Consider the following 24328-nt stretch of genomic DNA (forward strand, 5'->3'; position numbering starts at 1 on the left):
AAGTAATCCCCTGACTTGGCCAGACTGAGAGGAGCAGGGAGGAGACCATGTCACTGACCATGTCTGTTTTCTGTGGACGTTCACAGTGAGTTCCACAGGGTCAGTTATAGGAGGTTCCCCAGGCTAGGAGAAGAGGTATCAGGTCTCTTTTCATCACCTCCCACCAGAATACAATGGCTGAGTCCTTTTTCTGTTTTCAGATCCTCTTACAGTTGCTAGTTCTTTCCACCCTGCTGCCCGCAGCCCACGTGCATGTCCAGCACACATTCCCCCCCGCCCCCGGCTCACACACGCCCTGTAATCTGAGGTTTGACTCCCTGTTCCCCAGCACCTGCTGCTGGCCCCCTCAGATGTGGCCGGATGGGGCACCTTCATTAAGGAGTCAGTGCAGAAGAATGAATTCATTTCTGAATACTGCGGTGAGGTGAGTGCTATCAGTGTGGCCCACATTCTTACATGGAGAGATACTGATGAGAAACCCTTACTTTCTGTGGGCCAGACTTCTGTGAATTGATCTCTAAATAACTCAGCCAAGTTCTCATGTGGCCTCTCGGGGGATCCCACAGAACTGTTTGCAATCCTGAAACAAACCACTCTTTCTTCGACTTTTTGGCAACTCAGGCTATACAAGGGGGCCAGGCAGGCGGGGGACTCTGGTCTGTCTCAGTGCTGGTTAGCCTGTGCAGGGATTGGGATGAAACTAGCTGAGCTCCCCCTCTGACTGCTGTTCTTGTGGTCTTCCATAAGCCCCCTCCTGGCCCTTTCTAGAGGCAGAGTGCCATGCCTTGAGCAGGCAGCCACATCCCCACTGTCTGTTCCTTGTCTGTCTCTATAGCTCATCTCTCAGGATGAGGCCGATCGACGAGGGAAGGTCTATGACAAGTACATGTCCAGCTTCCTCTTCAACCTCAACAATGGTAGGGAGTCTCTCTTTCATCCCCACGTGGTCTCAGGCAGGTCTTTCTACCAGACTCCCCTGGTCATCATTCAGGTTCGGACCAGCGCTGAGTCTTCCAGCCGATGATTAGAGCACAGTGGTGAGACTGAACTCAGAGACTCCAGGAGCCAGTTTGCTTGCTCTGGGAGAACCTCCATTTCCGGGTTGTGTTTGTTAATCAGAGCCCCGAGTGCTTATACCTCAGAAATCTCCCTTCTGAGTAGGTGAGAGGGGAGGTCTGTAATTCCCACAAGAGGAAGGGAACCCGCAGGGAGTGCTTCCATGAGAGGCTGTTTCTAGCTCCAGTTAGTGTGCTGGGACTCAGAGTTTCCCCTGCATTGTTTCTGTTACAGTTTAGTTGATTTCAGATTCAGGCTCAGGAAGCTGTAGAGCTTCCGGGTAAGCTCATGGTCCCCCTGGTTTACTTTATAGATTTTGTCGTGGATGCTACCCGGAAAGGAAACAAAATTCGATTTGCAAACCATTCAGTGAACCCCAACTGTTATGCCAAAGGTGAGTTCCCAGTAACGTGGGAGGTGGGATAGATGATGGATGCTTCATTTACTATGATTTCTATCCATTAGTTCAGTTTTTTTTCGTAACCAAGTTATATCTTTGTCCAAAGATAATTGTGATTAATGTCTAATATCATTTCTGTCTTGGTTTTTTAATCTGCTTTTCTGACTGAATACATTATAAACATTTTTTCCTAATGTGAAGCTTTTGAAGATAATTCTTTCCCTATGTCACTAGCCAAAATAACATATCTAAAAGCATAGAGACATCTACCTTCATTGATGACTTTCTGATTCCTCTTCATGTGTGTTTTCACTGGAAATTGGGAGAAAATTGGCCCAGACTCACTACTGATCATTGACTTGAAGTGACTGGGAATCTAGCTCTGGTTTTATCCTATTTCAGTGGTCATGGTGAATGGGGATCATCGAATTGGGATCTTTGCCAAGAGGGCAATTCAAGCTGGCGAAGAGCTCTTCTTTGATTACAGGTGAGGCAGCCAGGAATAGTCCTAGGGAAGTAGCCCAAAGGGCAGAGAGGGTAGCTGTTGAAATTTATCCGAGGGGCTGAGGGTGAGTGATATGGATGAAGGACATCTCATGGTGACCAAGGCTTTTTCTCTGTGTTGCTCTCTGGGGCCTTGCCTCTGAAGCAGGAGCCTTGTAGGAGGGAGTAGGAGGGGAAGTGAAATGGGAGGGAACTTCATCTTTTCAATCACACAGGCCTCGGTAGTGACCTGGTTCCTCCTCCTGCCCTGGGACAGGTACAGCCAAGCTGATGCCCTCAAGTACGTGGGGATCGAGCGGGAGACGGATGTCCTTTAGGCCTCGTGGGCCCCTCGCCAGTGCTCTGGTCGCGGCACTGTCCTGCTTTCATGCACACACCACTGCTGCTCGAGTTTCCTGCACTATGTGTCTCCTACACCGAGAAACCCCCACCCGATCCCTCTGTAGTGAGGCCTCACCCGTGTCCAGTGGGGACAGAACTGTCCCAGCGAGAGGGGAGACAGAGGCGGCTAGGGCTTGGGCTCCCAGGAAAGAGAGTTGCACCAGTGGGAGACTGCGTCTCAGGCCTTGGAGGAAGCACAGGCTGGGGGCGGGTGACGTTTGCTTGAGTTCTTAACGGCTCCCCAGGCTGTGGGCCTCAAGAGTCACCTTGGACGGTTCCTAACAAGCATTAGCCTAACTTTCCAAATCAAGGATCCTTCCTGTAGTTGGGTCACCAGCAGATCTCTCTGTGGTCCTGAGACCAGGAGAGGACAGGTTCAGTGAAGTTTGGTACCCAGAGCTCATGAGTGATCAGGGTTGAAGATGAGCCTGGCGGGCGGAGCAGACTGAATTCAGAGGGGAGATGGGGAACCTGACTACTACCTCTTTCCCCCTGACATGCTTCAAACTGAAAGAGTGTGGGTTCTAAGAAAAGCTCTTCAAGGCTGGGAGAAATAAAGCTGAGTGCCATCCATCTTTCTGCAGACAGTGAGAACCAGCCCAACGACAGTAATAAACTGCTAAGCTTGGGGCCCAGCAGGCTTTGGGGCACCCTCTGTGTGTACTCTGGAAACGAATGGGTATGTTTTCAGATTCCCAGGAGCAGATGCCAGTGCCCTGTCAACCCCTTTCAAAGTTCTGATTTGGCAGTGACAGGTGGGCATCACACTGCTGCTTAAGAACTGGAGGGGTGGTGCAGCCTGGGTCTGACGCTCTTGCTCCCTGCAGATATAGCTGTTTTCAGGCCTTTCTTTTCCCTTAGAGGCTGGGCCTATGGGGCCGCTTTTGCTCCTGTCTTCCGGGTAGTGGGGTACAGGCCTGGACTAGCAGAGGGGAAGGTTGGTGGATCACTTTCCTGCCCGGAGTCCCTGCTGTAGGAAAGGATAAGTTGACACTATGTGTTTGGAAGTGGGCGAGGAGCTCCCAGGTTGCACGAGTTTGGGATGGCACCACGCAGGCAGACTGGCAGAGGGTATTTAAATGTCGAGAAGACACAGGCCGGCCAGCTGTGCCAGTTCATAGTGACATTCTCTCTGGGATTCATGGAAGCACTTTATTTCCTCTAGAAGGTCTAGAGATTGAGATAGAGTTTGAGCTAAGGTCTCGGGGGTCCCTGCCCAAATCTCTTTGCTGAGGGAGCAGGGAGGAAGTGGTGGAAGATTCTCCTCCAGTTCTATCTCATGTCCTGGTGGAGGCAGGAGGAGCTGCCATGAAACAGCAGAATTGAATGAGAACGGCACCAGCTCTAAGAACCACCCCCGGGTCCATGGCTGGTGCTGAGCTGCAGGGAATAAGGCGCTTTGTGCTAGGGAAAGAGAAGTGGGCAGGTACAGACAAGCCTAGGGTGTTAGATAAGGGAGCGGGCTTCTCCCTTCTCTGTGGAGTCAGAGCCTTTCTTCCCTGGTCTGTGCTGACCACCCCCTTCCATTGGTTGTCCCAGTGAAGCAAGGAGTAGGGTCCCCTCTGGCCAAACTGTCACCTAGGGATTTCTGTGGGACATGCGCGTGCACACGCATACACACATACACACACTCACTCACTCACTCACATACCCTCACTCACCACACTAGTGGGCACACAGGCACTCAGCACTGAGCACATGCCCAGCCAGTTCCTGACAGAAACCTCTTCCCACCTGACGGGGCCAGCCCCTGCCAGGCTTCTAAAATCTTCATCTGCTGTGGTTTGTATGCATTGTGTATAGGGGACACCCTCTAGCTGGACTGTGGGCTCCGAATTACTCATAAATTATAGGGAAAAACCAGAGACAGGAAGGAGGGTTAGGACTGTCTGAAATGCAGTCTGGGGGCTGGCTATGAGGAGTAGATGGGGAAAAATTGACATCCAGCCTTTGAAAGGCTAGACTGACCCCACCCTTCCCTCAGCATGCAGAATCACTGTGGTTGACCCCCTCCTTCCCCTGTGTCAGACCACTGCCTACTGCTGTTGCTCCAGCATTCCCATCCTCTCCCCTGATCTCCCCCACCTTTAATGACGGGTCTTAACCCCTCCCCCCAGACAAGTAATGACGGATGGAGTGAGGTGGTGGGAATGGCGGGGGAGGCTGGTGTATGTGCAGCTCTGTTGCCAGTGAATTTCACGCACTTTAAAGTCCTGTGGCTTGTGACCTCTTATCTGAATAAAGTGGTAGAATCCATTTTGGCAAGTTGTGTGCTGTGTGCTTTGGGGTCCAGGGATGAACCCTGGAAGGATCCAGGGGTGGCGGTTCAGGAGCAGCGCAGGCTGAAGCTTGAGCATTCCGATCTCCACTTGTCCATGGAGACCCAGGGTTGGGGGAGATCTGGGGCAGGGGGTTGGCAAGAACCAAGCAGCCTTTTAGCAGGCGATGCCGGGATTCTGAGTGCTCCCCATTAGAGATTCTGGAGCTGTCAGATTAGCTCCCTGAAAGTCATCCCACTTATCCACGAGCCATGCCGCCAACTACCACACACAGACTGGAGCTCTGTCACTCTGCTTTATTAGAGCAGCTCCGAGTCTGAGAGCACAGCTTCAGAGTGGAGGCTGGATCAGGCTTGGGTGAGTGACCAGCAGACCTCGTGAGACTCCAGCACAGGAGAAGCACACTGGGCGGGCAGAGGGCAGTCCACTGATTTTGTCTTTTATATATAAACTGATAATTTTAAAAAATTAGAGTGATATATAGAGTTTCTCTAGAGAGAGACTTTGCAACAAAAAATATATATAAAGAAGACGACCTCCTGGACAAATGAAGCAGCATCTCTGAGCGGAGGAAAGAGGGCTCCTCATGCATTGGAGAGGGGGGGCCAAGCCTTTGGACAGGCACCAAGGCTATTGCATATCTTGGAGGAGGGAGGAAGAGTAGAGGGCTGGCTAGTCAGTGTGTCTGCATTATTCTCTCTACATTGCAAGTTTTTTTTATGGCTTTGGCTAAAGCGTGTAAAGCAGCGGAGGTACTAAGGTGCTAAACTGAGGCCTCTCGGTCTCTGTAAAAAAACAAAAAAGGGGGTTGGGGGCGGCAGCAATGAAGCCCTCCCTAACCCCCAACTGAGGGGAAGCAGGTGGAAGATGTTCTGCAGGGGAGAGGGGAGGCTGGGGGGTATGATTGAGCAGCCTCCCCCCATGCCCTGGGCGCCCCTGCAATCCCACACATCTGTCCCTGCTGAGATTGAATATTTGAAGGGAGGCGGTTAATCTCCCCTGCACTCTGGTGTTAATCCCTGGCCGCAGCTGGGACAGGGGTGGCAGGAAAGGCCTGGGCCAACCCCACGAGGCTTCTTTGGGGCAGGCAAACAACCAGGAGCCTGGGGAAATGGGGATGGGCAGGACATTGGTTTTAGGCAGTGAGGCTCAGCCACTCCCTTTGGTCCCATCTGTAGCTCTGCCCACCAGACTTGGCAGGAGGGAAATCCTCTAGATGAGCAGAGCCAGCTAAGAGGAGCCACATGTCCCTGCGAGGATGGGGTGGAGGCAGGATTGGGGAATTCGGAGGAGACGGGCTTGGTCCTTGAAGCCCCTCTCCTGATTCATTCAGATCTGGACTCCTCCAGAATCTGGGGTAGGTTTTGGTCCCGGGGGCCAGGCGCTGGGGCTGGGGCTGGGGCTGGGGCTGGGGCTGGAGCTGGAACTTGGGTGGGAGCTGGTGTCGGAGTCGGGGTTGGGGCTGAGGCTGGGGCTGGGGCCGGGCCTGAAGTAGGCAGGGGAGGTTTGCTGCCAGGGTGGAAATCATGTGTGGCCTTGGGCTCATTGGTGTGGTAGGAGCCCTTGTAGCGATGATTCTGTAGATAGAAGAGCACCAACATTCCCACCAGTCCCAGCAGCAAGAAGGCCACCAAAACTGAAAGAGAAAAAAGGAACAATTGAGGGCAGATCTTTGAGGTTTCACCTATACACAGACACACGTGTATCCTTTTGGCCTAAAGCATATGTGTCCGACAGCGTCAGCTGTACAACCACATCAAGCTATTCTTGATGTGTCTGGTTGGTCTAAAGTCCTGACTTCTATTCTGTTTCTAATATTAGAATTTCTGTTTCTCATATGGCACATGTAATGTTTAATAAATTTCTCTTTCTAATAATAGAATTCTGTCCTATTTCTAATATTCTCTTTCAACATCCCTACTTACTCCAGTTTCTCATCTTTCTGGATCTTACTCTACCCCTGTTTCCTCATCCCTTAGCTTTAACCCCAATTATTTTTTTTTATAATGGCTTTATTGAGATATAGTTAACATACCATAAAATGTATCCTTTTATAGTGCAGTAAAACTCCCTTTAAGACACAGTTCCTGCCTAATTCTGGAACCTTTTAGATATTAAACCCCTGATTTTGGTGGGAACGTGTGGCCATGACCCAACAGAGGAGCATATGACTTAAGCTGCTCATCATGAAGTGAACATCATCTGATCCACAAAGTCATAAAGTCAGAGACGTGACCAGCAATGGACTACCACTACGTGGAAATGGTATATTGAGTCAGGCAGTGATAGGCACATCACTGTAAAAACTTTGGCCCATTTTTAATATTTCATTTCTATTAAAATCTATAGAATCTGCCAATATTTAAAAATCTCCAAGCTGATTATCAATTACCGTCAGCATAGCCTGTCTCATGGTTCTTGGCACCACCACATACTGAGTGCCTTCACTACCCCTCAGGCCTGTGGATATGGGACAGGGAGGGAAGGCTGACAGCTAAAGGGTAGAATGAGAGGTCAGGGTAGGGACGGTGCCACTCACAGCCCAAAAGTATAGCAACCCATCCATCATCGTGGTAGTATGGGAAGTCTGAAAAAAAGAGAAAGCAGCAGTTAGGAGGAGCCTCCTGCAAATTAAGAATCATTTCCTTTCCCCCTTGTCCCTCTTTTCCCTTCCTCTTCTGTGTCCCTGGGGACATACCTGGGGGAAGATACCAGGGGTCCAGCTCAGGGGGCACCTCTGAGACGAGACGTGGCATGGCTCCGCAGTTAGACTCAGACAGCTCTCCCTGGACACGAAGGGCCTCGGCCAGCTCCGCGGTCATGGGTCGAGGCGTTCGGAAGTGGGTCTTGAGAGGAGCCACGTTGTTGAATCGGACACCGGACAGGCAGCCCGAGAAACCTGGTGTGTTGTAGCGCTGGATCTCTGGGTCAATCACTCCAGTCTCTGAGGGAGAGGCAGCCCAGAAAGAAAGGGGCTTGGACCCCCAACAGCCCTGGCCCCTCTCACCACCCCTAGGTTCCCACTTCTCTTTAGCAGCACCTTCACTGCCACTCCCCATCCTTCACCCTCTTCTGGACTCCAGAGGAGTCCACAGCTCCTGACCCAAAATGCCGTCTTAGCCCCAGCTTACCCATAACACGCCCCAAATACAAGGCCTTGGGCGAGTCCAGCTGGCTGTCCACCAACAGTGAGAACTTCTGTTCCGTCAGGGAGAAGTAGTCCACCTGAGTGGGGAGGGGAAAGGAGACAAGAGGGAGAACCAGCAGCAGACATAGCCCAGACCAGGCTGGGACTCTCTTCTTCCAACTGGTGGTGGGTCCGAGATCAGTCCCATGTGGCCAAGTCCTGGGCCCAGACATAGCATCTGGTATTAAAAACCTCACAAACTGGTTTTGAGCCCCATCTTTGCAGCTTATGGTGGTTTGGGAAAACCACTTTACTGTCGGAGCCCCTTTTGTGACTAGTCAAATGAAGGTAAGAAGAGCTGCCTACCTGAATTGCCTCACAGGGCGATTGTGAGGTCCCATGATACAACACGTGAACATCCTCTGTACATTGGAATGTGCTCTACAGCTGCTAAACTCTGCCATTTCCCACTGCCACAACCTTGATGGTGAGGTTATGATCTGAACCAGCCTGCCTCCCCCGTCCCCTCCCCCGGCACACACCTGGATGAAGAGGTTGCGGTAGACCCGGGTGATGTTGACGCTGTGGGGCTGGCCGTCCGTCACAGGGCGGGTGGTGAGCTGGTACACATAGGGGCTGGTGCCTAGCTGGTAGCGCAGCTGCAAGGTCCCTGTGGGGTGGGGAGAAGGAAGAGGGGGGTCTCCCCTCAGCTCCCAGACTCCCCATTTTTTTTTTTGGCTTCGCCATGCTGCCTATGGAATCTTAGTTCCCTGACCAGGGATGGAACCTGTGGCCCCTGCATTTGGAAGTACCAGAGAAGTCCACCGAAGCCGCCACCTTGGAAGAGCACTTGAGTCCTTGTATTTGTCAATAGTTATGAGAATACCGGAGTGGAGGGCGAGAGCTGTGGGGAACTCACCATCTTCCTTGATGAGCACGGCCATGTAGTCACGCACAAAGGAGCTGACATAGAGCAGGACGGCGGGGGCAGACTGGGTGCTGAAGCTGAACGACACCTCCTCTCCAGTGACATTGTAGACAGGTCCGCGGTAGCCTGGCACCGGCCGGCCTGGCCGCGGGTAATCAGGCAGACGGTATCCAGGGCCATGGTAGCCGGGCACGTAGCCAGGAGTGTCATAGCCGGGGATGTAACCAGGCTCGTAGCCCGGCACTGGCCGGCTCAGCATGTGGGAGAACTCGCGGGCTGCGGAGCGCAGTGCCGACTGGAGGTTATAGCGCATCCAGGTGCCAGGCTCAAAGAAACCGCCAATGTCTGAGGCAGAGGTAGTGAAGTCAGGGCCCGTCCCCCCCTCCAGACGCTATGTATGTCATCCACGCACAGGTCTGGCACGTGTCCCCAGTTTCTGCTACACCACAACCCATCTCCATTCACTTTTAGGTCCCCTGGAGGCCCTATGTCACGGAACGGAATCTTAAAATCATAAGAAATGTAAAAGATCATCTGATCCAACCCCTGCGCTTTACAGATGGGGAAAGCAAGGCTCTGAAATGGGCAGCGACTTGCCTGAGGATACATAGTAAGTGGAGGGTCAGAATTAGAATCAAGATACCACAAGCCCACCTGCCACTACTCACACTTCTGAACCAAGACCAAAGGGCTTCTATGAGTCCCCTAGTCCCTGTGTCTTCCTACCTCAGCAGACTTCTCCCACCAGTGACCTACCTGCTCGTGCATCCTCCTAGACCAGCCTTAGGGAGGATGTGGTCTTGGTGTATGTGCAGAATCTTGCTATGGTGAATGTCAAGGCTCTCCTTAACCAAGAACCAGGCTGTAGACATGCTTTAGGCGTGCAGCGATTGTCAACTAGGAAATGGCATAGGAGGGCGTCGTGCAGCCTGATGGGGATATGCTTGCAAGGGGGGTAACCTGGGTTCCCTTGGTGACAGTGGGAAGATGGGGAAGTTATTTGTCTTGTTGCTGTTGTTTTTTTGTAGTGCCAGCTAGCTGTGCCATCCCTTCCTTGTCCCGCTTTATTCCTTTGGAATCACCCAGCAGCTTCAGCTGCCTGAGAGCCCAGCTCAAAGCTCAGGAGCCCAGGATGACCACAGTGTTCCCCGACGCTGACACTGCGTCCCCCCTCCTTCCTCGCCCTCCCTACATCCCATTATGCCGTCTGGCTCATTCCTCCCATAACCAGCAGCACTGACCGTGGTTGCAGTATGGCCCATCGAAAGCCGTAAGGTCACAGTCACAGGTGTAGTAGCTGTAGCGCTCCACACAGCGGCCGCCATGGAAACAGGGGAACCGGGGGTGGGCGCAGTGGCCTGTGCAGTTGGGTGAGGTACCCTCAGAGGCATTGGCACGGCCCTCCAGGTTCAGAGTCACTCCATTCAGACGCATAGCCCTCAAGCAACCCACGAAAGGCCGCCTCTTGAGCTCTGCAGATCCTGGGGAGAAGGTGGGTGGGTGGAGAGATGGGTGTAGAGCAGAGACAGGGGAAGGTATCGGGGCTGCAAAGGCAGTGAAGGACTAGAAGAATGGACCGGATGCCAGGGACTGGAGAGGAAGGGTGGGCCTCGGCTCACTGTGAGGCTGAGGGGATTGCGACCTAAGAGACGGGGTTCCTGGAAACAAGGAGAGTGGCCTCTCGAGGGTAGGATGGTGACAGAGGCTTCAGACCAGCCTCCGGGGCGCTGCTCACCAACATAGAGGGGCCGGTCGTACTCCAGCCAGATGTAGGTCTGCAGGGGCATCGGCCGTAGCACCCAGGGCCGGTGATCCACGCGGAGCCGGGCCTGCTTCACGTTGATTTCCGCCCGGACTAGGTGCCACTCATCATCGTTGAACTCAAAGTCGTCGGAGTGCACTGTCAGGTTCTCATCCCCATTCCCCACGTCAAAGGCGAAGACTACATCCCGGGATGCTGGACAGTGTGGGGGGCGGGGGGAGAGGACTCAGAGCTCCCAGGACCCTCACAGGGTCGATACAGCCCTTCTTCTTTGCTCTTTGGAGCTCCTTGACTGTCCCTCCAATCTGTCTACGTGTGGGCGTGCTAAGTCACTTCAGTCATGTCAGACTGTTTGTGACCCTGTGGACTGTAGCTCCCCAGGCTCCTCCTGTCCATGGGATTCTCCAGGAAAGATTACTGGAGTGGGTTGCTATTTCCTTCTCCAGGAGATCTTCCTGACCCAGAGGATTGAACCCCTGTCTCTTATGTCTCTTGTATTGGCAGGTGGATTCTTTATTAGCTTGCACCATCTGGGAAGCCCAATCTGTTTACAGCCTGGGACAAAACCCATGAAGTGCTTAAAATCTCATACCTCTGGTCTCCCACATTCCCAGATCCCTGGAGCCAGCTTCCCAACCCCACCTCTCAGGTTAGAAGCATAGCTCATCAAATTGGAGTCCCGCCCCCCACCCCCAGCCACCCCACAGGAGTCCAGCTTCCTCACTCACAACTCAGGGCCAAAGGTCCAGAGAGGCCAAGTGGGTGCCCAGGGTCACAAAGCCAGTTATCGAGATGGAGCTGGGTCTAGAAGCCAGGCCCATCTAAAGTCCCTCCCATGCTGCCTTTCAAAGGGGCATCTGGCCTTGCCACTTACCCCAGCCTCCACCCACCCCACATCTTCCCCAGGGATCTTCATCCCCCCAGTGTCTGCTTGCTCACTGTTGAGTTCCACGCGCACGTAAGGTCGGCGCCACTGGCAGTAAGGGCCCCCCATATTCTCTAAGAAGACTCCTGAGGGAGCCGAGGTCCTGAAGTAGAAAGAGACGTCAAGGCTGTGGTTGGCCCGGATTGGGGGAAAGCGTAGTGCAGCCCCAGTGTGGAAGGAGATGGTGTTCCAGGAATTTCCTACAGAACCAAATGGAGGAAGGCCTTGTCAGTGGGGCGGGAGGCAGGTGACAGGGCAAAGGGGGACAGCTGGGGGAACCCAGGGAAAAACTAAGGCATGTCATGAAAGAGAGGAAGGTGCAGGTGCATAGGAACAGGCGTGGGCATGTCATAGCCGGAGCCAGGGCGTCTGGTAGGGTGTCCTGGAGACCCCCGCACACACACACCCAGTGAGTCAGGTCTTTGGAACTAGAGAGCCGACCCTGCGAGGGCACACGAAAAGACTCTGCCACTCACGGTCGCCGTAGCAGCGCAGAGGCCTCAGGAAGAACTGGGCCTCCGAACTGGATCGGTTCGTGTCCCCCACCACCACCTGAGTGACAGGCAGATGGTCCACAAAGGTCAGCAGGCCCTTGTCGGTTCTCCTGTGGGGATGGGGATGCGGTGGCTAAGCCCTTGCTGCTCAGCAGCCCCCAGCATCCTGAAAGTCCTGTTCCTCTGCCCCCCTTACCACTGGGGCTGGTCGGCATCACAGTTACAGTGCAGAGCAGGGTCCACGCAGCTCCGGTCCAGACCACAGGCACAGCGCTGGATCCCAGGCTGCGAGCCACCCCAGTAGAAGTGCTGCTCCTCATTTCGGCCAATCCAAAAGCTGTAGGGGTAGCCTCCTGGGGAAGAAGGGCAGGCAGCTTCCAGGCCCCGCCCTCCATTAGCCTCAGGGCTCCTCCCTCACCCTACCAACCAGCCCAGACCACTTCCTGAGCCCTCTGGTCCTCTTCTCCCAGACCCCATGGGTCTCTCCTTCAGCTTTCACCCTGCCCTCCCCACCGCAGCCCTAACCTGCTGTGTTGAGCAGCCGGGAATTGTAGCAGGAGAACTCGATCCACTGCTCACAGTGCTGGGAAGCATTGGCCAGGGCACTGACCTCCTCCCAGGATGCATTCCAATACTGGACAGCCCCGAGGAATGGCCGCTCCATGCTGGAACCCGTCACCCGAGTCGTCCACAGCCTGTCATGGCGCACAACTGTCCATGCCCGGTTCTCTGGGGGAGGGACGAGGCAGAGCTGTGGCTGGAGAGAAGCATTCTCTACCCACCTCCCTACCCGCCTCCCGCACCACTACTGCAATTCAGAGCCAATAAACGAGGCCAGAAGCTCCATTCCAGCCCAGCTCTAAGTCTCCAACATCATAGACCAGCCATGAGACAGCTGGGATGGATCAGGAAGCTGAGATCTAGCTGCAAGGCTAGATTACAAACTCCTGAGTGTTCCCTTCCCCCACTGTTCTCCTTTACCCCTCCACCATTTAATCTTACTGGCTCTGGTCCACCCTTCCATCCTTCCTTGTTCCCCCCTACACTCCCGCACTTCATCATTCGCTGCCCATTACCCCTCAATCAGAGCCACTTACCTCGGATATCACAGTACACCACAAAAGGCTTCAGGGGGCCACTACCATCAGGATCAATGGTGAAGTTCCCAGAAGTTTTCCCACTGAGTCGATAAGCCTCACAGGATTCCTTATACAAAGCTGGTGGGTGGTGAGTTGGGGAAAAGGTAGTTATGGGGTTGGGGACTAGGAGGGTCAGCCCCATCATCTTTAGTGGCCTCATGATCCCCAGAAACTTCCTGACTCTCCCCCAGACTCTCCCCCACACCCCAGCTGGCTTACGCTGGTGGCAGGTCTCCCCCTTGTAGCCTGTCAGTTCACAGTAGCAGATGAAGTCATCCCAAGACTGGTAGCAGCGACCATCATGCTCACACATGTTAGGGTTGCACCTATGGGAGGGGGTCAGCACGCAGGGAAGGAGCCTTATGGGGAGCTGCAGAGTAGGGTCTGACCCCTACAGGCTTCAGTCCCATGTCCTGAGAGCACCAGAACACAACCTAACATACTCCACCTAAGTAGCCAGGTAGAAGCCTAAACATTGGGGCATGAGGCAGGCCTCAGGGCTCAAGTACTACTGTTGCCTCTTCTCCAAAGGAATTAATAATGCCTTATATCCCCATCCTCACCTCCCCACCAAAGAAAACCCTCTAGGACCAAAACCAGATGCTTCATTTCCATTCTGAGCATGTGACACTTTAAGGGAAGAACCAAGAGGTGAGAGATCAAGAAGCAATCATCCCCAGGTGGGAGACTCAGGAGCTGGGACCAGAAGGGAGATCATTGAGAAAGGCCATTCCCATCACTGGGAGACCATGGAAGAGGGCTTTGGAGGGGGTCACCTCTGGGAGGGAGAGGGGCTTCTGGATACCTATCAGTGATGCCACATGTGTCAAAGAGGACCTCAGCATAGTATCCAAGCCGCCGGCCCTCCACCAGAGTCAGGTTGACCAGTTGACCATCCACCTTGAGCAGCTCCATGCAGCCATGGAACGCCGTCTGGTTGGAGTGGCAGCCCGATCGACTGGCTGGCTTGGGACAACCTGGAGCAACCACCCCTGTGAGGCCCTCCCCAGGGTAGACTCCAGCGACCCTCCCCCAGGGGGATGCCAAGGGAGAGCCAGCCATGAAGGAAGGAAGCAAGGAAGGGGGCCAGTAGACAGTGACAGTGACGTTCCAGTCCCCAAGGCCCCAGAGGGGCAAGAGGGATTTACTGCTACAAAGCTCTCCATGTAGCCCTATCTGGGTGGACTTAGATGGGGCCTTCCCACCCAGAGACAGGGGTCTAGCCAGATTGACCTCCACTTACCTCCAAAGAAGTATGAGGTTCCTGTACGGATCAGCAGTGGGTATGAGACCCTGACCTCTGCCCCCTCCACATCATCGATGCTGATGACTGCATGATTTTCCTGGGCCACAAAATTCACCTCGTGCCAAAAGCCGTCATTCAGGCGGAACCCTGGACAGGATGGGAGGACAGTGTGGGTGGGGGAGGCACCACGTTCTAGAAGAGTGTCTTGAGTGGAGAAGCAGCAACCCCACTCTGTGTCCTAACAGCAGCCTCTGTGCTTCCCATTTTTACACTTTTCACACTGAGCGGTGACATCCCCAAAGGTCTCTCTTCACTATGTGGAACCCCAGAAGCTGAAACAGAGTCAAAAGGCATCAGTGAATGACACCCACAGGGACCCTCCAAATGGAGTACCAGGATTCTCAGCCTTAGTCCCTCAGGTCTGCCCGGCCCTCCAACTCCCAGCTGTCTACATCCTGAGACCTCCTGCAGGGCTCCCTTCCGTCCCTCCCTCACCCCTCTGAGTATGCAAAGGCCTCAGTCCAGGCCTACAGTCTCCTAGCTCTCTACCCTGCTCTAGCCTCCCTTTGCCTCCCCTTCCTTTCCCTCTGCTCACCAGCAGCGAACTGAAGCTTCTTTCGGCCGGTCTGCACCACGGACACGTTGACCTGCCCTTCACTGAGCATCAGCTCCACGTGGCCTAGCCCATCCCCCAGGGAGGAGAAAAGCAGCAGCCCAGTGAGATCCCAGGTGCGGAAGCGAAAAGAGACTGCGAGGCGACCGCGGCGTGGGAAGCCAGGCACTTGCACGAAGTTGTGAGGACCTCCAAAATTGATGGGATGAGGAACCGGGTCCAGGCAACGGAAGGCCACCTTACCCTGGGGACCCAAGTGAGGATGCATCAGCACCCAAGCGGATGCCCCGCCCCGGCCTCTGTGAGGAGCGGGGTTCCCTGGTTGTACGTCCCCAACCCCACCCTGCCCAGAAACATGTCCGGGTGTGGAGAGGTCTCCAGCCACCAAATCAGCCCTCAGGACTCTTCTCGCTGATCTACATCATCTTCTGATCGTCTCAGGAGCGCCTGATTAGCTCCTGAGTTGGGGTAGGGGGGGACCACATAATACCTAAACAGCCCTCAAGTCCTTCCTCAGCCCCTGAGCTGTGTGACCGCTGGCCGAGCCACTCTGGGCTGCCACACCGTATTCTCCTCACTTATAACTGAGGAGATGGTGAGACCAGACCCCAGCTTTTAACTAGGCGGGAGCAAGGTGGGGAGCTGGCCTTTTGCACCTCCTGTGAGTCAGTGATGCCCCGCCCACAACATGAGCAGCTGGCTAGGGAGAGGGCTCCTCGGGTTTTAGATGATGCTCAAGATCTCCTCCCCCCTCCACTCCCTTGTTCCCGGAAGCTTTGATGCCGCGTCCTCCCAGATCCCCCAGCCCACTGGCCTCGAAGGTGATCCGGGAATGGCGCCTCACGGCCAAGTCCGCGATGTTGACTCGATTGAAGATGACGTTTTCTATGCAGCCGCGGAAATTATGCCGATAGGCAAGGTTCTTCTGCGCGGCGCCCACCAGCCCCCCGATGAACATCTGCGGGCGGGATGAGGAGCAAGCGTCCCTAGATGCGGCAGCGTGCGCGCCTTTCTCGCGCTCCCGCGCCGTCCACTTTCCCACGCTCAGGCTGAGGTCTGAGACACACCGTTGCCCCAGTATCGGTATTGAAGCTGGAAGCTCGCTGGGCCTCCTGAGGCTTGGGTTTTAGCCCTGACCCCACCACAAATTGGCTGCATGCCCTTGGGTAAGTCGATAAACCTGTCTGGGGTTCTTCATCTGCACATCAGGGCCAGGAGAGGGCTATTTTCTCATCTCTCCTGATCCCCCAAATCCAGATTTCTAGACTCCAAGTCAGCAGCTTTGGAGTGGAGCCCGGGAATCAGCATGCTAACACCATCAACAACAACAACAAAAACCCAAGCTTTTCTGGGAGTTTGCCAACTCCCGATAGTATATTCAGAAAGCCAGAGTCTTACCACTGAAAGAAGTGCCCCCCACCCCCAGCGGCCCACCCAGCATCTCACTTAACCAAATGGCTCCTCCCCTCTTTGCTCACCTCGTTGTCCAGGTTCAGTCTCTCGAAGTCGCCATTGAGCACGAAGCGCTGCACGTAGCCGTCCAAGGTGAGATTTGCGTCACGGCCAAATCTGTCGACTCGTACGTAATGCCAGTGCTGGTCATTGAGGACTCCCCCAGCGCTCACGGTCGTGTGACCCGGCCTTGGCTGGATGGGGCTGCTGCCTGAGGGTGGGGTAGGCCGGGATCAGACAGGGAACCTGGAGAACCCCCCTCGGGCCCTACCGCCCAGCAAACCCCGAGGCGGAGCAACAGCCTACAACACAGAGGAGGAACTGCTCAAGGCCCAGGAAGGCCAGGGAGGGTGGGCACATAGAGACCGGACCACCCTCAACCTGCGATGGAGCAGTAGCCAATGGCAAGTACGGACTTAGTCATTTAACTTCTCTGAGCCTCTCTTTTCCTATCACTGAAACAGGGCACGAGAGCGGCTTCTACCTCATCATGTGCATATTAGGAAAAGCGAATGAGATACAAAATAATACCAACGCTTCAGGAGTGTGTGTGTGTGTGTGTGCGTGCGTGTGTGCGCACGCGCGCGCCTGTATACATATATACAATGTTTTTAAAATGAGGAAACTGACGGGGGAAGTGCTTGTCCAAGGTCACACCGCAGGTAGGTGCTGGGTGCTGGAATCCGCTTCTCCTAATTCCCAGTCCAGAGTTTCGCAAGCACCAAATTTTACATGAAGAAGGCAGATGGGTCCAAATAGTTAAGGAAGGGGAAGATAAGGAATGGGGCGCGGCTTCGCGGAGGAAGTGCGACAAGCGGCGTGGGAGGAAAGCCTGGGGCTCCGCGCCGCGGCCGCGAGCTCACCCAGGCTCATGTGCAGCAGCAAATGCGCCCCCTGCAGCTCGAGTGTCACGTAGTCGCCCTGGGCGCCCTCGGCGTGCAACAGGAGCCCGTCCTTTTCTTCGGTTTTGAAGCTGAAGGCGAACACGTCCCACAGACTCCGGCTGACTCCTCTCGGGAAGCGGTACGAGATGGCATCATCGCCATCGAAATACAGCACGTCGGACTCTGCGGGAAGGACCGTAGGTGGGTCGGGGGCCGCGGGACTCTGTCTCCCGCCCCGCCACCACCACAACCCCGCACCCTTACTGTAAGGGCAGCCGTAGAGGCCGAGCCTCAGGCCGATCTTGCCGCGCGGGTTCCAAGCCAAGGGCACGATGCGGATGTAGCGCGCCGTGAAGTGATAGTGCAGGTCGTGGCGAACCACCGCCGACTCGTTCACGTTACCAAAGAAGGTCTAAAGGCAAGGGAAGAGGGGTGATCACGTTCCCACCCTCTGCTTGCTTTACCACAGCCTCCCAGCCCGCAGCTGTCGCATCCAGCTAATCTCGACCTCTGGAAGGCAGACACTCCTTATCTCCTCCGCCTTCCTGACTTTACAGTTTCCCTAGCCTAGAGCGTCCTCTCCACCATCCCATTATTTCCTCAAAGGTCAACTCAGATGTCGCCTCCTCCAAGAAGCTCTCCCAGATTCTACCCTGAAGTATGTTAAACCCTGTCAATTGGGCGTATCCTGCACACACGGCAAGCAGATGGTCCTTCTGGACTGAGTCCCTGGAGTGAAAGTCACTGCTCCTCATCTGTGCCCTCACCACCACCTCCCCCCCTCCCCCAAACCTGTGCCCAGCCCGGCCCAGGTCACAGAGCTGAGAAGGCTCCCCAAGTGTGTGTGCAGGGAGCCTGGAGTACCGCGTTATGCCCTCGCTGATAGAACGGTGTCCAGCTGTCCACTCGGTCGCCATAGAGCAGCATGTAACGTGTGACCCAGTCCCACGAGTTAAAGGACCCCTGCGTGGCCACAGCCCGAATTCGGTGCTTCTTCATTAGGTCAATCTGGAGCCAGGGATTTGGGTCCCCAATCCGGGGAGACCATCCACTTATGCCTACAGAAGGGACAAGGGTTTTCACCACTGGCTCTCCCTTTACCTCTAGCCCTCCAGAGTCCCTCACCCTACCGTGCGGCACCACCGTGCTCACCGTGCAGCCGGGCAAAGCGGGGTGCAGTGAAGAGCCCATAGTAGGAGGAGGCGCCCAGGGAGCGTGCATACAGGGGCCCAACCAGCTCCTCGTCGCAGCCGTCTGGGTTGCAGGAACAGACATGTTTATCAGGGCGGCCCCTCCCAGTCCTTCCAAAGGCCCAGAAGGCTTTTCCAAAGGCTGAGCAACTGGCGCTCGTTCTTCACTCCCCCCCAGTGCAGACCCAGCCCTAACTTAAACCACCTGCTCAACATGACCTGCAGCAACAGCTGCACACTGAGGGGAGGCTGCCTTCTCCTCCTGGGGGAACCCCTAAGCCAGACCCTCCCAAGGACCAGTTGGGGTTCAGTACTCCCCAAAACACAATCCCAAACCTCAGCATCTTTCAGAACCTGAGTCACCCCAAGACATCATCCATCCCCAGACTTAGCCTCAGTGCCATTCAGCAGCACCCGCAAACCTGCATGGAGCCCAAATGCAGGCCTAGTCCCAACCCCAGCCAGTCCTAGCACCACCAGTTCCATTTTCAAACTTAGCATTGCATAGGCTCACCAAATACTGCATGGATCCCAACCCCCAAATCCAGCCCCAGCCTTAGCCGCAAACCCCAAACCCTGGTCCCTGGGCCAGCTCCAAGCCCAGCCCCAGTCCCCTTAACCCTAGCCCGAGTCACTGGTACCACTCCTATTCCCAACCCTCAAACCCGGCACTCGCTCCCGCTTGGATCGCAGCCCCAAGTCCCCGCCCGGGCCGACTCGATCTTCAGCTCGGAGCCCAGCCCCAGCCCCAGGGCGCGCGCGCCAGCCTCGGAGCTGCATTGCGGAGCGCGGGGGAGAGGCTGCAAAGGATGAAAGCGCACGAGTGCGCGCCGGCCGGGAAGCGACCCGCGACCACCCAGCCGCAATGCGGTGCGGGACCCGCCCTGCAGACCTCGGACTCCCGGGCCCAACCCTGCCTGCCTGCGAGCTCTGCACTCACAGTAGCCCCAGCCCCGGGCTCCTGAGACTGCGGCGAGTAGGATGCAGAAGAGCCGGAGACGCATCTTGCAGGGCTGACGGGTCTCGGCGGCCGCCTTCCTGTGCCCGGCTCCGGCTAGGGCTCCAGTTCCAGCTCGGGCTATCCTCCTGGGTTTTCGCAACGAATGACTGTCTCTCCCCCTTACCCACTCCTCTCTCTTTCCTCTTTCCCCCAGCCCTTCTTTCTTGTTTCCCTAGGTGCCGTTCCTGCTTCTCTGCTGTTCTCTCCTCTCCTTCCACCCTCTCTCCTCTCACCTCCCCCCTTCCCCAGCCTCGCTCTCCTGGCACGCGCCGCTTTCCCAGACCCCGCGCAAGCGCGCGCCTCAGCCCGGCTGAGAAAGGGCGGGGGTAGAGAGCCTCCCGCCACCGGGAAATACCCTGAATAACCCGAGGCTGACAGGGACTGTGGCCGCAGAGATGGGGGAAGGGAGACAGGGGCCGGCTAGGGGATCCTGGAAAATCCAAGAAAAGAGATGGAAAGGGAGGGTGCTTGGAGATAGGGAGAGGTGCAAGTAAAAAGAATCTAACATTTTCGGACAGCAAATTCTGCTCCAGGCACGCGTGCTAGGCACCTTCATCACCCTGTGAATTCTGCATTTTTACCTCACTTCATTTTGCAGATGAAAAACCTGAGGCTCAGAGAGGTAAAAAAAAAAAAAAAAAAAAAAAAAATTCTTCAGATCCCACATGTAGCTAGCAAGTGATAATATCCCAAAACCCTTTCTTTTTCTACTGGCAAGGTAATGGGAGATTATTTTTTAGGAGGTAGAATACGAAAGTTAGGCAAAGAGGGCTCACAGACCCCCATCCTCACCTCCTCTCAGCACTTCTCCCCGCCCCTTCCTTCCTGTCCCATTAGTTTATAACTTCTCTCGGTGGCTTTACCTCAGAAACCTGAGTAGCCAGAGATGGGGACTGAGCCTGCAGAACAGGTGGGAGTGGGGGCAGGGGGGAGGAAAGGGTTACAGGGAGGGAGGGTAAAGGTGAAGGGATGGGATTCCCCACCTGGCACCAGGTCTCTGCCTTCCTATGACCTACCTAGGATGCCTGGAACCTTCTGGGACTAGGGGCCCTCCAGATAGAAGAGGCTAGTAATGAGAGGCTGGGGTTGGGGGACACGACTGGGGATGAGAGGAAGGGTGAGCTGAATCTAGAGGTCTAAGGTCCCAGAAAAGCCCAGAAAACCTGAACTCCAGCCTTTACGTCATGAGTAGTTCAGTGAACCTTGTACTAGAAGCTTAGGGGTGGGGGTGAGGAGGAGAGAAGGGAAAGGAGAGAGAGAAAACGTTCTCCAGACCAAGCAAGGATTTCAGGGACCAAATCTGAGGAAAAGTCTGCATGTGGGTGTTTTTCCAGGAGATGGCGCTGCAAAGGAACGGAAGCTCTTAACATTTATTAATAATACAGACGCTGGGCCTTCAGAGAGCACAGATGCTTCACATTCATTATCTTCCTTATTTCAAACAATCCCTGCTTCAAACCACCCCACCGGGAGGGCTGATCGGGATTTCTGATCTCCACATTACCTATTAGACAGCTGGAGAGCCAGAAAAGCAAATGATTTGCTCAAGGTCACCCAGGAAGCCGTATGTAGGGGCAGGAGGGGTGTGCCGGAAGTCAAGGCCTGTCGAGGATATGCTAGGAAGAGTTTGGAAAAGAGTTTATGTCTTCTCCCTGTGTACTGTACCATTGTACCTGGTCACACACGGGCTCCTAGCTTGGAATGCTTGTGTGGGAGGGGGAGGCGTGTGGTGGAGGCTTGTCTCATAACGTCTCTCTTCTCTTTGTTTTGGCTTCCTCAGGTCTCCTGGGGCCCCTACTCTGGGGACGATGAGGAGGCATATTCGGTCGAGCCGTTGCCAGAGCTCTGCTACAAGGCCGACGTCCAGGCCTTCAGTCGCGCCTTCCAACCCAGTGTCTCCCTGACGGTGGCTGCACTGGGTCTGGCCGGCAATGGCCTGGTCCTGGCCACTCATCTGGCAGCCCGACGTGCTGCCCGCTCGCCCACCTCCGCCCACCTGCTCCAACTGGCCCTGGCCGACCTTCTGCTGGCCCTGACCCTGCCCTTTGCCGCAGCCGGGGCTCTGCAGGGCTGGAGTCTGGGAAGTGCCACCTGCCGTGCCATCTCTGGCCTCTACTCGGCCTCCTTCCACGCTGGCTTCCTCTTTCTGGCCTGCATCAGCGCCGACCGCTACGTGGCCATTGCGCGGGCCCTCCCAGCTGGACCGAGGCCTTCGGCGTCGGGCCGTGCACACTTGGTCTCAGTCATCGTGTGGCTGTTGTCGCTGCTCCTGGCGTTGCCCGCTCTCCTTTTCAGCCAGGATGGGCACCGGGAAGGCCAGCGGCGCTGCCGTCTCATCTTCCCCGAGGGCCTCACGCAGACGGTGAAAGGGGCGAGCGCCGTGGCGCAGGTGGTGCTGGGCTTCGCGCTGCCGCTGGGCGTCATGGCTGCCTGCTATGCGCTCCTGGGCCGCACGCTGCTGGCCACCAGGGGGCCCGAGCGCCGGCGCGCGCTGCGCGTCGTGGTGGCCCTAGTGGCGGCGTTCGTGGTGCTGCAGCTGCCCTACAGTCTCGCCCTGCTATTGGATACTGCCGACCTCCTGGCGGCCCGCGAGCGGAGCTGCCCCGCCAGCAAGCGCAAGGATCTGGCACTGCTGGTGACCGGGGGTTTGGCCCTCGCCCGCTGCGGCCTCAACCCGGTGCTCTACGCCTTTTTGGGCCTGCGCTTCCGCCAGGACCTGCGGAGGCTGCTAAGGGGTGGGGGCTGCAGTCCAGGGCCTCACCCCGGCGGCGGCCGTTGCCCCCGCCGGCCCCGCCTTTCTTCCTGCTCCGCTCCCACTGAGACCAACAGTGTCTCCTCCTGGGATTACTAGGGCTTCAAATCAAGAGGACGGGGCGGCCTGAGGAAATGTTTCCAGGGACAGTAGTGGGAAGGGGGAGTCGGTGGGGGGCACTGAGAAAGAGGTAGGGACCTAAGGAATTGCTTCTGTACTTTGGCACATTAAATAGACAACATGGAAATGAGATGCAACTCAACAACTGTTACTATTTTTGAGTCACCAGCTTGGAAGTGATTTGTAACAGGGCAGAAATGGTGGTTCCCCCCGCCCCCCCTTCCCACTCTCCCGCTCTTGGCTCTGAGAGGAAGGCGCTGAGAGCCTGGGTGGGGGTGGGGGGCTCCGGGGCCTGCTAAAGCTCTAGACACTGACACCTACCCCTCCACTCTCACCGGGTCTCTGCCAGCAGAGGTAAGGTGGGAAAGTTGCCAGGCGAGGAGGGGTGGGGGTTCCTCCTGAAATAGAGTAAGAAGAGCTTTCTAACAACTAGAGTGCTATCCAGTAATGGCTGCCTTAGCAAGTACCGAGTTCCTGGCCTCTGGAATGCTCAGGCTGAGGCTGTCCGGGACTGTGTGTGCCTATGCCTGGTGTGGGGGTAGGAACGGGGCCAGGAGATTCCCGTTTTGGGTGTGCTTTTGGATTCAGTTACCACTCTACAGTCCCTTCTAAGGTTCTCTTTTGGAGAGAAAAAAGTAATCTAAAAAGTTGAGTCGGAGTTTTTCACCTTGGAGAAAATCCAAGGAGAGAATTCCAATTTGCAGATTTCCAAAGAGTGGTTATCACGGGTGAGGTGGGGGTGGGAGTGAAGCCATTCTCCGTCTTCCTTCGGGACAGGGTCAGAGGGAATGCACTGAGCCTGCTGGAAAGACAACGGAAAGAACTTCCCTGCAGGCAAGGTCTTGGGATCCAGACAGGGAAAAGAGTATATGGTTTCCATCCCGAAGAAGTCTCAGCGCAGGCCTCTCTCATCTGGGGCGAGGACAAGGCTGGGATAGCCTCTAGAGACATTGATTCCCAGTCTTTGTTTTACATAATCAAGACACGCAGAATGGTGTCCACGTGCCACAACTCTCGCAGTTTAATATCCGGTCAGCAAAGCTGCCCTGACCACTGCAGCCAGGGGTCTGGGGACCCAGGGCAAGAAAGGCGGAGAGTGGCGGGGATGTCTCCAGAGAGGCGCTGGCCTGTCGTCCCTGCCCTGTCCCGCCCCGCCCAGCTCGGGCTAGCTTTCCTTCTCAGAGCCTCCGGGGGCTGAGACCAAGAAGCACGGCACCCGGGACCAGGATCCAGGGAAGGCCCGGAGATGGCGCCGATCCTCAAAGGGTCCAAGCCACTGGGGGCCAACCTGGAACCCTCCACCGGAGCTCGCGGGAATCGCCGCTGAGTCAGCAACGCACGCGCGCGCCCGCGGTCACTCTGGCCCCGCCCCTCTGGCCCCGCCCCGTCCGCTTAGAGCCTCGGTTAACCCCTTCCTACCCAGAACCGCAGGATCGTCGCCTGGGAAGCCTCCACTCCATTCGAAGACCACGGGATGCCCTAGAATCCCGTCACTCTACACTCCCAACTGGAGTTCAGTGAGTTGTGCGCTCTAAATTAGATTTTATTTCGGGCCCTGGACTGCACTTTCCCGGAGTTTCTGCCTCAGCTTCTACACCTCGAAAAGGTGACTCAGATCGAGGAATTGGACTCCATCCACGGACGGAGGGCTACACCTCTAGGACTGTGCCTGGCGCAGGTAGCTAAGGTTCTTTCCTTTCTTAGGAACCCTGTGACGAGACTGCAGTCGGAGGGCAGCACTCGGAGCCTTCCTCTATGCCCTATGGGCACTTTGTTCTCCAAAGCTCTTGCCCAAGAGCGCTTTTAATTTGTTGGTTGGTAAGTCAAGAGTTAAAACAAGAGCTTGAAGGCGGGCTTCCGTGACATCACTAGCAGTCCGCGTCTGACCTCAGAGGCGGGGGCGTGGCTAACATCACTCTGCCCCCTCCCTCCCTATTCCCCGGCCCCTCCCCGCTGTCACCTAGCCAGGGGCACATGATGCAACCCGCCGTGGTTCAGAAGGTTGATTGGTGGCCGCGCCCGGCGCCAGGCACAGCGATTGGACAGAGGAGGCTGTGACGAAAACTGGACACAGCC

The 24328-nt window shown here is 55.8% G+C and overlaps 3 protein-coding genes across 11 annotated transcripts in view; 2 read left to right on the plus strand and 1 right to left on the minus strand.

Annotated features, from left to right (window-relative positions):
• Positions 1–4471, plus strand: part of EZH1 (enhancer of zeste 1 polycomb repressive complex 2 subunit) — a 30640-nt gene extending 26169 nt beyond the window's left edge. For all 7 annotated transcript variants that reach the window (XM_065908644.1, XM_065908650.1, XM_065908646.1 and 4 more), the window contains exons 17-21: positions 329–424; positions 836–917; positions 1370–1450; positions 1859–1943; positions 2217–4471. In XM_065908644.1, the coding sequence (XP_065764716.1) occupies positions 329–424; positions 836–917; positions 1370–1450; positions 1859–1943; positions 2217–2277 (405 nt within the window). In that variant the 3' untranslated portion in view covers positions 2278–4471. The remainder of the gene's footprint in view (positions 1–328; positions 425–835; positions 918–1369; positions 1451–1858; positions 1944–2216) is intronic.
• Positions 4472–4912: 441 nt separating this feature from the next.
• Positions 4913–19614, minus strand: CNTNAP1 (contactin associated protein 1). Its single transcript, XM_065909786.1, has 24 exons — positions 19321–19614; positions 18343–18444; positions 18055–18248; positions 17455–17602; positions 17170–17373; positions 16333–16517; positions 15669–15812; positions 14837–15098; positions 14239–14388; positions 13801–13972; positions 13215–13321; positions 12954–13073; positions 12382–12585; positions 12053–12209; positions 11839–11966; positions 11377–11562; positions 10411–10632; positions 9917–10156; positions 8667–9020; positions 8290–8417; positions 7752–7845; positions 7319–7564; positions 7160–7207; positions 4913–6256 (listed from the first exon to the last, which is right to left on the minus strand). Exons 1-24 carry the CDS (start codon positions 19382–19384, stop codon positions 5946–5948), a joined length of 4170 nt encoding a protein of 1389 aa, XP_065765858.1. The 5' UTR covers positions 19385–19614; the 3' UTR covers positions 4913–5945.
• Positions 19615–20139: 525 nt separating this feature from the next.
• CCR10 (C-C motif chemokine receptor 10) lies at positions 20140–24309 on the plus strand. 3 transcript variants are annotated; one of them, XR_010659678.1, is made up of 3 exons: positions 20140–20290; positions 21161–22606; positions 23030–24309. XR_010659678.1 is itself a non-coding variant. In XM_065909787.1 (2 exons), the coding sequence occupies exons 1-2, from the start codon at positions 20267–20269 to the stop codon at positions 22229–22231; spliced, it is 1095 nt and encodes a 364-aa protein (XP_065765859.1). In that variant the 5' UTR covers positions 20140–20266; the 3' UTR covers positions 22232–24309. The 3 variants fall into 3 exon arrangements, 2 of the variants coding, with proteins under 2 accessions (XP_065765859.1, XP_065765860.1); XM_065909787.1 differs by having other exon boundaries at positions 21161–24309; XM_065909788.1 differs by lacking the exon at positions 20140–20290 and adding an exon at positions 20731–21036 and having other exon boundaries at positions 21161–24309.
• The last annotated feature ends 19 nt before the right edge of the window (positions 24310–24328 follow it).

The sequence above is a fragment of the Muntiacus reevesi genome, chromosome 18 (assembly GCF_963930625.1).
Source record: "Muntiacus reevesi chromosome 18, mMunRee1.1, whole genome shotgun sequence".
In the NCBI taxonomy this organism is placed as follows: domain Eukaryota; kingdom Metazoa; phylum Chordata; class Mammalia; order Artiodactyla; family Cervidae; genus Muntiacus; species Muntiacus reevesi.

Bases quoted from the DNA above. Each gene is read 5' to 3' on its own strand.
- CNTNAP1 (XM_065909786.1), bottom strand. From the start codon at position 19,384: ATGCGTCTCCGGCTCTTCTGCATCCTACTCGCCGCAGTCTCAGGAGCC. The intron at 17,374-17,454 runs GTAAGGGTGCGG...TCCTTCCCGCAG, and splicing joins CCTCTACGGCTGCCCTTACA to AGTCCGACGTGCTGTATTTC. The intron at 11,967-12,052 runs GTAAGGGGGGCA...CCATCCCCACAG, and splicing joins GATGCCGACCAGCCCCAGTG to GAGAACCGACAAGGGCCTGC.
- CCR10 (XM_065909787.1), top strand. From the start codon at position 20,267: ATGGGGACTGAGCCTGCAGAACAG. The intron at 20,291-21,160 runs GTGGGAGTGGGG...TGGCTTCCTCAG, and splicing joins GGACTGAGCCTGCAGAACAG to GTCTCCTGGGGCCCCTACTC.